At 38.5% G+C, this 14,469-nt stretch overlaps 1 protein-coding gene across 5 annotated transcripts in view; it reads right to left on the minus strand.

Annotated features, from left to right (window-relative positions):
• Nucleotides 1-14,469, minus strand: part of TDP1 (tyrosyl-DNA phosphodiesterase 1) — a 117,176-nt gene that overhangs the window by 78,026 nt on the left and 24,681 nt on the right. For all 5 annotated transcript variants that reach the window (XM_006122341.3, XM_075926727.2, XM_075926728.2 and 2 more), the window contains exons 8-11: nucleotides 8,429-8,599; nucleotides 7,082-7,160; nucleotides 3,660-3,845; nucleotides 498-546 (exon numbers count right to left, since the gene is read on the minus strand). In XM_006122341.3, the coding sequence (XP_006122403.3) occupies nucleotides 498-546; nucleotides 3,660-3,845; nucleotides 7,082-7,160; nucleotides 8,429-8,599 (485 nt within the window). The remainder of the gene's footprint in view (nucleotides 1-497; nucleotides 547-3,659; nucleotides 3,846-7,081; nucleotides 7,161-8,428; nucleotides 8,600-14,469) is intronic.

Consider the following 14,469-nt stretch of genomic DNA (forward strand, 5'->3'; position numbering starts at 1 on the left):
AGCATGGAATGTTAAAATATCACATGAGCAACCATTGCCATTCCTAGGATAAACGTATTATTCTCTATTACATTCCAAGTCTAGGCCCTGGTTCAATGTCAATCAAGCCTTCTACTATTCTTGCTTTCAAAATGCAGTGTAGAGAAGACTGTGACACAAGCACAACAAAATGTTTCCGTTTTTTGTTAGATCCCACGTACCACTAAATCACATTTGTGACCTGGAGCAGTATTCAAGGCCTGACATGCAAACTGGACAAACAGATTTGTAATTTACAAACCAATACATTAAAATCTTTGAAGTGCTGGTGTCAGAGTTACAAAAACAAAATCATAAGACTGGCTGGTTGGCCGACCAATAATCTAACAGTCTTCCCAATACAACCAGCAGCTTGAGGCTCACTCTGAAGAAACACCAATTGCTGAAACATTTACACATTGGCAGACAGTGCACTGTCACAAAAACTTTAGAAATATTTTTTCTATTCATTAATTTACCAGGATAGCCTTCCAAACTTTGCCTCACATTGTCCACAGTAGGGTAAATCTAAAAAAAAAAAAAATAATAAACAAAAATCAAACCAAGATAACGGAAATAATGCAGTTCTACTACAACTTTACTCACCTTGACATAAAGGTATCAGAATCCTATCTTTTTAGGCATTGAATATTCTGAGAAGTCAAATTCCTAGCAAATAATGTAGAGTAAAAAGGACACTCCTCCAGAAAAAACAAGACTCAAAATTTATCACGATACAGGAGTCTTATTAGAATAATAATAATAATAATAAAAAGCTACAATCAAAATGTCATTGGAATTAAACTAAACAAAGTAGGAAATTAGTCATGATCCAGTAACAAATATTTAATGCTTATAATGTCCGTCATCTCCTTCTAGGTGAATATACATGAAATTCAAGGTTGAAAGGAGTGGAGACTCTAATGAGCATATTCCAAGTAATTCTCTTGAGGTTACTGTTGGCTTTTCCCCTCACTGAAAGGTTTATTCTTAATTCTAGTTTAGAATACTCTGTCCTTGCTCTTATTTTATTTTGTTTCTAAGATGGAGGAGTACAAGTAATACAGATACAGCCATTAGAGGAAACAGATACAGCCATTAGAGGAAACACAAAGAGGGAATTTTAAGATGTGGAATAACACTACACCTCACATTTTGGGAACTCCAATTTAGAACACTTTGGTGACTGAACTTAAAACAAAAATAGATATTTCTGTAATCCTATCAGTTTCCAAAATAGAAAACATAATTAAGATGTGGGAAGAGATTGCAGAGCACTTTGAGGGACCAGGTATGTTACTTCATCAAGCCAAATACATTTTCCCTCCGTAGGGTAAGTCTACACTTAAAATGCTACAGCAACACATCTACAGTGCTCCTGTGTAAATGCTCATCTCAACAACAGGAGGACTTTCCCATCACTGTAGTTAACCCACCTTCCTGAGAGAGGGTAGCTAGGTCAACAGAAGATTTCCTCTGTCAACATAGCCCCGACTACATCAGTGCATTAGGTTGGCACCGCTATGTCTGTCAGGGGTGTGGCTCTTTCAATATAAATTTTCAGCAGGGGTGAAAGTAATTGTCAGGACTTAATGGAGTCCTTGGCAAGATAGATGATGTGGGGTGGGGCCAGATGCCCCTATGCCAGCCCTTGACCTTCTTTAACCACTGGCTGCCATGGTAGCAGCCCGGCCTCTGGTAGCAATTTCAAGGGCCCAGGACTGCCAACCAATCAATGAGCCACTTCTACATTCTTCCTCTCCCCACTTTCCACTCTGGCCAAAGGGCTACCAGCAGGACAGCCAACGGCAGGGGGGCAGGAGGGAAGAGAGGAGGAGATCAGGGGCAAACGGGGCACCAACTTTAAACTTTAACACTGGCCATGTATGGACCAGTACTGGAAGCCAGCTCTTAAAGGTATGCTGTACTGGCACACTTTGACCTCTGGTTTTCAGCCCACAATCTTTTCATTTTCCTTGCCACTCAAAAAAAAAAAAGTTATTTCTTTCCTTCTCTTCCCAAAACCTAATATGTTGCTGTTCAAAAATTACTGCTACATCCTACTCCAGCGGAAGATGCATTTTAGTGATGGCCAACTCTCCTGCATATAGCCTCAGAGGGGTAGCCATGTTAGTCTGTACCTTTAAAAACAATAAGCAATACTGTAGCATCTTAGAGACGGACACATTTATTACAGAAGCTTCAGGGGGCAGCCGAGTTAGTCTGTACAGGATAAACTTAAAAAACAACAAAAGGTCTTGTAGCACTTTATAGATTAACAAAATATGTAGATGTGATCATGAGCTTTTGTGGGCACAGCCCATTCACTTCTCTGAAGAAGCGGACTGTGCCCATGAAAGCTCATGATACCATCTACATGTTTTGTTAGTCTATACATTTATTAGTTTTCAAGATGATCTAGGATCTTTTTACCAGTCTAGAACTCTATTTCTCCCTCCCTTTGACTGTTAAAACCCAGATGGCCATGGGGGTGCTTTAAGAATACTGACATAATTACAATACATCCTCTTAATGTTAAAATGAGTTTTTCTACTGGAATAGACAAAATGGAATAGGCACAATATACAGATGTATATAATAATCAAGAAGTAACCCCTGGGAACTAGTTTTGCCTATGTTACCGACAAAATACGACAACATTTTGAAATAATTATGAAAGTGAGAAAAATACAAAAAGACAAAAAAAATAGAGTTCTAGTTTTTACAGAGTTATCATCTCCAATGATTACAGATTGAAAATAACTGCATTTCTTCTGCCAATTCACCTCCTTTATTATTGAGTGTAATCACAGAGGATAAACTTAATTCTCAATCTGCTGATAGAATGCCAATGTCTTAGCCTGACATAAGAAACGCTGTCCAGTAAGTTGAAACCTGGCAACAAACAGATTGTACAGCTTATTATACTTTTTAAGTGTAGCTGTATGATTTTGTACATCACATAGCTATAGTGTATCACAGGGCTACTCAATACACGTCCCATTTGTTTGTAGCCCGCAATACAGTTTGGGTTTACACCATGTTCAAGGGTGGGATCCTTTGAACATGGCCTCCACTGGGCATATGTTCCACAACAGCGAGTCAATATAATGGTCTTCTGTTGATATGCGTTTTAGTAGTCAAATTCCTGGACTGTCATTGCTCATTAAAAGTGAGGTCATATGGGCAGAAACTGGGTAAATATTGCATTTTATTAATATCAGCAGAACTGACTTTAATGGGGCCTGCATGTTGTGAAGTCTTGCCTTAATCTTTATATTTATGCCCCTCAGTATAAAAGAAGCTATTTGCATATATTTGGATGTATATGCAACCACACTTAAGTTGCGACCCTTGGCATGTGCTGAGAGTATCACTGTGGCCCCCGGGTTTCCAAAGCTGAGTAGCCCTGGTGTATCATTTTATCATTAATTGTAGGAAAAAATTCTTCCACTTTGGCGCTAAGTGAAAAATCCTGAAGGTTTTTTTTGGGGGGCGGGGGAGGGGGAAGGAGTTCCCCAGAAGCATTGGTAAACTCACGACAACAACGAGACTTGTCTGTTATCCTAGCTTTGAACACTGGCAATAAATAAATAATCAGAAAATAAAAAATACTAACTACTATTACCTACAAAACATACCAAATGAATAGGAACATCAGGTTTTGCTAGAGTCTTCGTGTTACTGCCTAAAGTAACCAGGCTTTCTTGAAATTCTGAACACAACCATTTGGACTGGTCCGCTCCCATTGATCCAATACTTGAAAACTGTCCTATCACTGGCCAAGATTCTTGTGCTGGAATTTGTGATGTATACTCTTTCAAAAGCTATTCAGGAAAATTAAAACACTGTTAGACCCCAACATATCAAACAACATAACAAAATATTTATAGCCAGGTTTCAGTTTAAGATCTTGTATAATGCTCTCTATAATTAAGCAGTTTATTTGCCACCAATGGAAAAAAATTGGATTTTCTTGTCATGATTCCAATATAAAAACACTACTCAACTCCAAAGAAAAACATAATGCTCTTTTCCATGGAGAAAAGAGATTATGAATAGTTTCGTTCAGATGTGCTAAAACCACCAATTTAATAGATGAGTATTTAAAAAAAAAATTCAAGATACTTCCTGAAATTTATAGGCTGGGATTATCCACTAACCTAAGAATCTAAGGAAATTAGTCACTCGAGTCTTTTGAAAACAGATGGATATCAGACACCTAACTCATTTTCTCTCCTTTGAAAGTTCCCAGGCTCATATGGCCCAGAAAAGAGTGAAAGGGACAGAGAGAAAGGTGGTGGTGGAGGTAGGGGGTACCAAAATAATGTCCTCTTCAAAATTCTTCCTAAAATATTCTTACTGAAAGGCTAATTAGAAAAAAAAATACACAAAGCCAAGTTCACAAGGACATGAATGCCAATTAAATTATCTGAGAAAAGGACAGACATCACAAAAGCTCTAACTAGCTTATGAGAAAAGCATCTTTCATACGCTAAAAGGCACAAGTTTTACACGCCAATTATATATATTTATTTTACAGCCGGAGTGTAAAACTTGCACCTTTTAGCATATGAATGCAGCTCTTATCATGAAGCCAGTTAGAGCTTTTATTCAAACATCCATTTTACAAGGGGGATATAACTTTTACAATTTTCTTGTATAGTGAAGGATTGACTTTGTCATAATGAGGTAGCATGCGTAGCTCAGATTCCAATGAGAGAGCAAAAGAATGGATATTCCTTTGAGTAGAAGACGAATGAACTAAGAGGACACATTTCACAGATCACAGACGTCCCCTTGGGGTTGTCTCCAGGTATACTAATCATGCCATTGACATCTACCTTCCTTCCCTCTGGGATTCCCTACCATCCTGATCTGCTGGGCCAGAAGCTCTGGTCTCCCCCAGACAAAACAGAGTTGCAGTAACAAACCCCCTGCAAAACAAAATGGACACTGAGCCAGTTAGGGCTCAGCTTCAACGGCTCAGGAACCCTGGAAACCAACCCCCAAAAGGGACCAAGATGCCAAAATAAATCCATCTTACTCTGAGAAAGTTTTACATAGTGATATCTTATAAATTTGCCCTCTATATCACTGAAAGAGATATATGCACAGTGGTTGCTCCTCCCCAGGTAAAATTATTTACATTGGGCTTGATAAAAGTGTTTTTATTAAATACAAAAAGGAGAATGTAAGTGGTTGCAAGTGAAAACAGTCAGACCAAAGTAAGTTACTAAACTAAAACAAAAAATGCCAGCTAGTCTTAATCCATTAAGAAACTTGTTACATGCAAATTTTTACCCTAAATAATTGTTCTAAACATTTTTCACAGGCCAAGCAGCCTTCTAGCTTGGACCCGATCCTTCCTTCTGTTCAGTCTTAAATGTTTCTAGCAGGCATCTTATGTGGTAAGTTGGAGGCGGGTGGTCTCCTGGCATCTGGCAACTGCCCCTTTGTGTAGTTTTCCACTCCCTTGTATCCCTTTTGTCCAAGTGGCGAGGGCGGCAGGGGGTGATTCTTGGTGCTCAGTTTAAACTTCTCTCACCTCAAGTGGAAAAGTACAAGATCCAAAATGGATTTCAGCATCAGATGGCCTAGGCGCATGTCTTTCTAGGACTACTCACAGCGTTTGTTTACAGGTCAAATAAGATTATCCACAGCTCTTTGCCTTGAGTACCAAGTCATTAAAATCCTAATGGCCCTTATTAGCATTAAGTGAGGTTCATACTTCATATTTCTAACTTGACATACAAGAATGATTCATGCACAAAAATAGGAAATACAGATTCAGAAGATTGTAACTTTATGTAAAATGCACCATGTAACGTCAATTTTAACATCTCAAGTTATCCATATTTCATAAGCCAATTTTCATAAAGCATGGGGGGAGACTGTAACAACTGACATTTGTGAAAGATGGTGTTAGAATCTCGACCATGACAGGTAAAAAGTTTGGAAGAGTATGAAATTACCATTTGCCAAAGAGGAGTTAGCTACAGGGTACCTTCCCAACTTTGGGAATGTGCATATAAAAGACAATATAAAGGCATCTTCTTGCAATTCTGAATAAATTTGTACAGAAGCATAAACATACAATTCCTAGTGGAAAGATTCTCCAGTATACTATGTAATATTATATGAAGCTTTATGAATGTGGCTTAATAAATTGATTATTTAGCAAATGGTGTAGAAAATCAGTTACTCTCTAACCTTAACCAGTTACAGCAAGCCAAAAAACCTCAAGTGAACTTGAATATGCTTATTTTGTTCAATCATATTTGCAGGCCAACCTCCTGCATTTTCAATTCATTATCAGTGTAGTTACACTTGAAATTATATAGCGTTTTCTTTCCCAGTCATTTAGGGTACGTCTAGACTACGGAGGTTTTCCGGGATACTGTTTTTTTTGCGGAAGAGCTCTTTCGGGGAGCCCTGTATACCTCATTCAACCAGGAGTAAGGGCTCCTCTGAAAGAGGAAGTTTTCCCGTCATATGGCCCCATCTAGACGGCCTCTTCCAGAAAAGCAAATAGGAAAAAGACACGCAAACTGCGGCACGCAATTTGCGTAGCTTTTTTTAAAAAAAGGCTATACTGTAGACCTAGCCTTAGAGACAAGGTAAACAAAAGCCTATCTAATAGCGACTACAGCCACTTTTTAAGTATAACACTGAATGATCCTATTCTGTAGGTCAGTTATACTAAATTTGCCCTTTTAAACTATCATGCCAACTGTCACGCCTACTGACGACTTCTGCTATGCATCTTCTGAGGGAAGTAGTCTTCTTCCAATAAAATGGCTTCTGATCTGATATTTCCCGACACATATTATAAGTCTGGCATCATGATGTACAGTCCATAATGTATGGTTTTAGAATGGTCCTTAGAAAGCGTCATTCCGACAGCAGTACATATTGGAAACAACATGTTAAGCAGCTTATAGTTAATATTAGAAAACTGTAATGCAGAGATGGAAAGTTTAAACACAAACCAAAAGAATTTCCCACTAACGTTGTTTATGAAAAAAGAGGGAAGGAAAAGAGAATACAACAATTCCTATACCTTTCTAAGCCTAAGATGACCCCATTTTTCTTTTTGGTTGCCTTGGTATCGTCCTGGTGTGGATCCAAGCAGATATACTCTTAAGAAGATGAAATAAGTTAATTGCAAAGTGTGGAACAAAAAGTGGAAGATAAAGCACTTTATAGACAAAGCCATCATTTACCATTTAGCATGTGCATCTCAATCTGGATTGAAAAATCCGCTCACTAAAGAGAAATTTACCCAACAGTTTCTGTAATGGAATACATAGTTTTCATTTACAAGATTCAACACTGATTTCAATGTAAGTAATTATCAGCATAGCCTGATACATACATTAACAAAATACAGTATACATTACTACAGCAGAATTAGTAATACAAAGTAGCTGGACTATATTTGGTGTATTTTGTTAATACCGTCCATTGCTGATTTTTAGACTGATAGTAAATGCCAACCTCTCTCTCTAGCATCTTTTCCTCTTCTCCCAAAGTGGCACACAGTTTTGTTTTTTCCTCTTTATCCAGCAGTCTTACACTATTGCTAATAGAAAATCCCTTCCTAGATTTTTTTTTTTTTATTTTGTACAAATGACATAGGAAAGGTTTTTTAATCTCTTCTCTGATGTTGGGTTCTTTGAATTTTCAGCATGGTTTACAGATGGCCTTTTAGTTTTCCAGTTTGTTATTGCATATTCTACTGGGCTACGTCTACACTACAGGCTTCTTGCATAAGAACTTTTAGGGCAAGAGTTCTTGCACAAAAGTTCTTGCACAAGAGCACATCCACACTGCCATGTGCTTCTGTGCAAGAGATGTGCTTTTCCACAAGAGTGTCCATGGCAGTGTGGGCGCTCTCTTGTACAAGAAAGCTCTGATGGCCATTTGAGCCATAGGGGTTTCTTGCACAAGAAACCCCTGTTCCCATCCACACTGCCTTCTTGAGTAATAGCTCCTGCACAAGAAGACTTATTCCTCGTGTGAAGAGGAATAACTCTTGCGCAAGAAGCCCTCTCTTCAGACGCTTCACTGTAAATTTCCTTGCGCAAGAACACGTGTGCAGTATAGATGCTCCACAAGTTTTTGCACAAGAATGGCTGTTCTTGCGCGAAAAGCCTGCAGTGTAGATGTAGCCAGGGGTTCCAGTGATTCGGGCTAAATTTAGTATTAAAAAAACCAAGAGACTTTGTACCTACTAATGCACATTCCTAGATTTATTTTTCTTATTGCAATTCTTAAAATCAATATAACAAATCTCTTACATAGAACCCTGCAAACTCTACATAACCAACGGATTCAGTGCCTAGTCTTTTAAAAAAAGAGTTAAAAAAGGTACCCACATTAAAAAATAGGCTGAGATGATACATACCTAGTCTCTGAAAGATCATGCTCTTGGATGATGTCAGCCCATTCCTTGAGAGTAGGGGAATTATAAGACATCAAATAATTTATTAGGTCAGACTTAAAATTGGTTAAAGATTCACCAGCAGAACCAGTAGTCCCATGTGGTAGCCGTGAATATAGGGGGCTTAGCCATATTCTAAAAGAAAGTAGCAATGAAACAATAAGGCACTACATTTTCAAGTCACTATATTTATTCACTTATTACATATCATATTACATATATTCAAAGAACAAGATACAGCAGCCTACTCAGAATGCCAGGTAGAAACATTTGAGTTATTTGATGATTCTGGTAATTGTACTAATAAAATGACTGTCTTAATTTGTTAAGCATGCATAGTAACCGCAGATCACACTTCAGACGTAAACAGAAGGTTAACTATGAGTGCAGTTTATTATTCTGCCAGAACAGAATTGAAAACATACTATCCATTATAAATTTCCTAGAACACTAAACTGTAATTACACTCAATAGGTCACAGACTATGCACTACTTTGACTATTCATCCCCTGTAGATGTACAGTGCTGTGTAAATGTTATATGGTCTGAATGCAAATATTCGGCATGACTAGTAATAGTTGCATCCAGAACTGTGATAAGTTGAAAATTGCACTGCTTTAAATTAGAATTGTCTACCAATTCATGGAACGAGAAACAGTGAACCAAAGCTAGAGAGCCTGAAAGATCTATGTCCCACTTCCTTCTTCTAAGGATAATCATTTGTCACTCCAAAATGCATAGAAGAGGGGACACAAGAAGAGGGAGTCTGTCATCTCCCAAAATCCTTTCTACTATTGAGAATATGGAGCTGCCACCATCCTCCTTCAAAGGAACCCAGTGTTGGCCTCTTCGGAAGATTAGGATTCTAGACAGGGCACCATTGCTCCTGTCACGAGTCTCCTCACTAACCTAAGTCTCCAGTTCTAGCTTCTTCGATATCTTAAGAGGAGTAAGGAAGAGTTTTTCTCTCAGCATACTAGAAGATAAGACAACCTTTTGAAACTACTAAGGCACAAAGAAGTTCTCCACACATGATTTCTATGATATGCTGTTTCTCAGTTTCCAAAGCTAACATTTCATGGCCAAATTCATGTTGGTCCCAGGACATTAGAGAGACAAGGTGAGTGACCATTCTACTGGACCAACTTCTTTTGCTGGGACTGAGTATACTGACCAGAGAAAGAAGACGAGCTCAGTGTAAGCTCAAAAAATTGTCCTTCTTACCACCAACAGTTGGTCCAATGAAAGAAATAACCTTATCCATCCTATCTTGTTTTATTGCTAAGAAATTACAAACCACTCCTTGAATTAGATTGTGCAAATCTAAACAGTACTGCAGCAATTGCACAGAAGGAAGAATGGCTACAGATGGCCCTCATCTTGCAAAAGGACTCTCAGGAAATAGCCTTATTCCCATAATGGGTCTCATGACTGAATGGTTGCCAGAGTCTGCCCACATGGATACTTTGGAGAGTCTGGGCCTAAACGAGCAGAGCCATTACTATTTAAAACAAAAAAGAAAATTAGAGGCTAATTATTCAGAGTAGTTTCAATAATAACCCACTGCATCTCAATAATTCCTCACAACCCAGACGTAAGCAGGTTTCCTTCTACGTTTGCCACTCTGCTTTGATTGGTTTACGTAAGTAACACCTAAATCTGGAATAAAAAGATGTATATTTAATAGTGGGTGTAGGCTTCTTCATCAAAGCAACCAGTACCAGCTACAGCAGAGGATGACACACAAATCATATAGTCTGCCAGTCCTATCTCTTCATCTGTTCTCTGAATCAGGAGGATCTGAACACAGAAGTGTCCCTGCCTTCAAAGCGATGACATCTCTAACTTTTGAAACTTGAACTCTGGATTTTTCTCTTAATTCACTGTAATGCCATTAGTACTCCTTCAGATCTGCTCTGCATCCTACCCACACAACTCTTTAAGCTTTGTAGCTTCATTCTGCTGTTTGCCCAGTGTACTTCCTACCCCTCCCCTCTCTTCTATCCAACTTCATTTCCTTTCTACTTTATGTTCTTTCATTCACCCCCACCCTCCCGCCTTCTTATGCCCCAAGAATCCTTTCCTCATGTCATTCCAGAGTCCTCCCTCACCAGAAAAAGATGGTTTTGGTACAGAAAATAAAACCATACAAACATTAAACAAAACACATGGAACCAACATTTTAACTGTCTGCCACCACCTAATTATTCTGTGTATAGATTATAAGTCTCCCGCACCATTTAGAGGAGCACAAAAGCGTGGCAAGGAGAGAGGTAGAGAGTAGGGAGACAGAGGTTACCTTTTTAAATTTCAAATTCTGTGGGAGGAGAGAGTCCTTCCAGACATTCATCAAGTCTAATAGCCCCTACTCATGATTTGGGGCCTTTTGACACTAATGCTATGTAAAATAAGTGGCATTCAAAGAGATACAGATGCTGAAAATGCCTTGCTGCTATTGCTTACCCCATCAGTACAGGTTCGCTCAAGGTTTCCAATTAGTGATCATAGAAAATAAAGCACTATCTTGGACATTCCAGAACAGTGAGTAATGCTTCTTTCAAATTCAGGAACAATAAAATATCCTACTGTATGCTGATCGAAAAGACAGAACCTCTGCCATTAGTGATGTCGATGTAGCATAGATCTGCTTTTGTGTGAACAGTGGTTTTATCACATCTAACAATCTACTAGTTGCTTTTAAAAAAACATTTTCTCTTTAAAAAAAATCTCTTGTCCTTCAGCAAAATTGTCATACACAATGTATTTTTTCCTTAGGGAAAGAGATTAAGAAGGATTATTTATAGTCAATTTCAACCACCACTACACAAACCAGAATTAAACACAGACTTTTTTTGAAAAAACAAAACATTTGGGTTTTATTTTCTTCCCTGTGGCAAATGGAAAAGCATCCTTATGAGTTAATCTGCATTCTAGGTAGACTAAACCAACATCAAGATTTCTCTCCAGTTTTACATTACTGTAGCTATAGTAACGAAAGCCTTTGTTAAATTATCAAAGGATATGCACGGTCTTCCATAACTGAAACATCTACAATTCTTGTGGAAGCCATCATACCAGGAATCCTGCATGTTGTTACAACTAGATGCCAGAGGTTCTACACACACAAATTCTGATGGAGGAAGTTCTGATCAATAAGAAATTATTCTTTATTTTTAAATGATTCAGAAGTAGGGAAATTTGTTAGGCCAGTTTCATGCCTGGTTGGTTCTCTGTAAAATCCAACTGGAAGAAAAACACTAGATAGCATTAAAGCTCTGAAGTGAAAGACATCTCTAAACAGATATTTTAAACCCAAAAATTATGATGTTTTTTGCTGCTTCTGAAAAACCTATAAAAGGCATTTGCTTCTGTGAAGTGATGAGCTCTAAAATTCGGACGTGTCTAGTAGAGATTAAAGATGGCTGATGGAAAAATATAGCTCTTGTACAACTATTTTAGAAATGGTTTGCCAAGAAAAGTCTCTCAGAGCACATCTACACAGCAGGGCTAAAGCTGAAATAAGCTACGCAACTGGAGCCACACCAATTGTGTAGCTTAAATTGAAATAGGTTATTTCAGCTTTTGGCGCTGTCTACACAGCAAGAAGTCCAAGAAAGAGCACTCTTCCTCTGACTTCCCTTACTCCTTGTGAAATGAGGGTTACAGGAGTCGGAGAAATAAGTCCTTCAGCTCGACAGTATTTTGACATTGTGTCAAAATAACTGCTTGTAGTGTAGATGCAGACTGTTATAGAATCATAGAATACTAGGCCTGGAAGGGACCTCGAGAGGTCATTGAGTCCAGTTCCCTGCTCTCATGGCAAGACCAAGCACTGTCTAGACCATCTCTGATAGATGTCTATCTAACCTGCTTTTAAATACTTCCAGAGCTGGAGAGTCCACTGCCACCTAAGGCAATTTATTCCAGTGTTTAACCACCATGACAGTTAGGAAGTTTTTCCTAATGTCCAACCTAAATTTCCCTTGCTGCAGTTTAAGCCCATTGCTTCTTGGCCTCTGATGAAAGGAAAATGAGAACAATTTTTCTCCCTCCTCCTTGTGATATTTCAGAATAACGTCAGTGAGGGATGAGAAAACAAAGATATTTTAATGGAAGCTCTTCTTCCAACACTTTTCTTAATTTACTGTCACTTATCAGACCAGCGTGTTAGCCAGGACTTCCCGCCATAAGAGAGTGATTTAAGAAGGCCCTAAATACTGTTTCAGCCTTATAACTGTCTTGAGAGAATGCTTACGAGCCAATATTCCTCAAAAATCTGTTAAGTTACATTTTTTTCTCATATTAGTATCTGTTACAAATCAACAGAATTGGTATATATCTGCCAACTATAAAAGAAAACATTTAAATTTGTGTATTTTTAAGTATCTGCTTTGGTTTCTTCATAATATTCAGAAAGTTCTATCTAAATGGGTGAATCTTTGCAAAACTAGTGAGTACAACTTCTCATAATGAAAGGCCTGAAATTTGCCACAAAACCGTAAGTGGTCAGAAATGATAAAAACGATGCCTGCTTAGATTTCTGATATAATGGTAAGGGGACAATGTTTACATATAGCTACTACAGCTAAGAAAGGTGTAATTTTTTTTAATTCTGAAATTGTGACCACAATTTGTTAAAGTTGTGGTTTTGATGTGGGGTTAAATTTCAGTTCTCCAATCACAATGCCCCTCACTCAAATTTTGGGCAATCAGACCAAATTTGAGCGTGTATGCTGTGCACCAGGTTGCAAAGCATTATATCACCACTCAAATCTTTAGCAATTAAAAAAATTAGCCAACTTAAATGTATGTTGAAGTTGTGGATTTCACAACAAAATTCCCCCTACCAAAATCTGAAACGGAAGCACGTTCCTGCAAAGATGAGCTCAACTCTTACTGTTGAGAGTTACCTCCCACGCTGCTCATCCTATAAGACGAGCCATCCTTGATTTCTTCTCATCGGTAATGACATTTTAGTGAAGACATTTAGGGAATTAGTTGACTCACCTGATTAGGGGATTTTTCAAAACATTAAGCACTTCACTACTAAGGCTGTTAGAAAGCATTTTTTAAACTTGTAAATCGCTGAATTTTTCAGCAGTTATATGTTTACACAGGTGGGGAGACAGCACTGTGAGGGGAAGGGAATGGTAGGCAGCTCCGTGGGAGCCAGTACACATGGGGAGCTTGCTTAAAAGCCTGCTCCTCTCCCAACCTCCCAGGCTACTGCCTCTGATACAGAAAGCAGCGTGTGGGGTACTCACTACATCTTTAGACACCTAGATTGCTTTGACAATCTGGCTTAGGCAGTGAGAATTATACACATACAGTATTTGAACAATCAACTCCTAAGGAAAAACAACCATTATTAATACTCACCTGGAAGCCACCACATTAAAGTGCAGTTTTATTCTGAAAAGATACACTCTAATAATGGGATCATGGAATGTTTAGTTGCATCTCAATTGTTTCCAGACAAAATTTGGTCAGTTAATAAGCAAGAACATACAATAGGCCAAGAATATTTAAAAAAAAAAAAAAAAACATACTTGGCTGCCTATATTTAGACTCCTATATCTACCTATCGTTTTTTAGCATATATAACCTGTGGCTTATACACGTTTTTGCAAACCCTGCCCCCGCATCCCCTGTGAGGTATACAAGTTTATTTTTACTCGCCTGCACTGCGCTCTCCATTCCCCCCACCCAGAGAAAGATGGGCTGAGCCTGGTTGCAGGTGCAAGGAGCCTGGGTGCGAGTGCAGCTCCCCTCCCACAGGCCAGCCAGCTCACCTGTGCTGCGCTCTAAGTTTCCCCCGCTGGCAGCAGGTTGGCTACCTAACAGAAGATGCAGTTTATCCTGGTATGTGCTATCACCTTAAAGTAGCGTATATAACCCGCAGGTTATACATGTCCACTGGTTAATTTTTTTTTTTTAAATATAAACACGTTTAGGAAAAACCACGGGTTATGCACAGGTACAGGTTATATATGCTAATTTACAAT

This window comes from Pelodiscus sinensis, chromosome 5 (assembly GCF_052426305.1).
Source record: "Pelodiscus sinensis isolate ZL-2025 chromosome 5, ASM5242630v1, whole genome shotgun sequence".
NCBI classification, from domain to species: Eukaryota; Metazoa; Chordata; order Testudines; family Trionychidae; genus Pelodiscus; species Pelodiscus sinensis.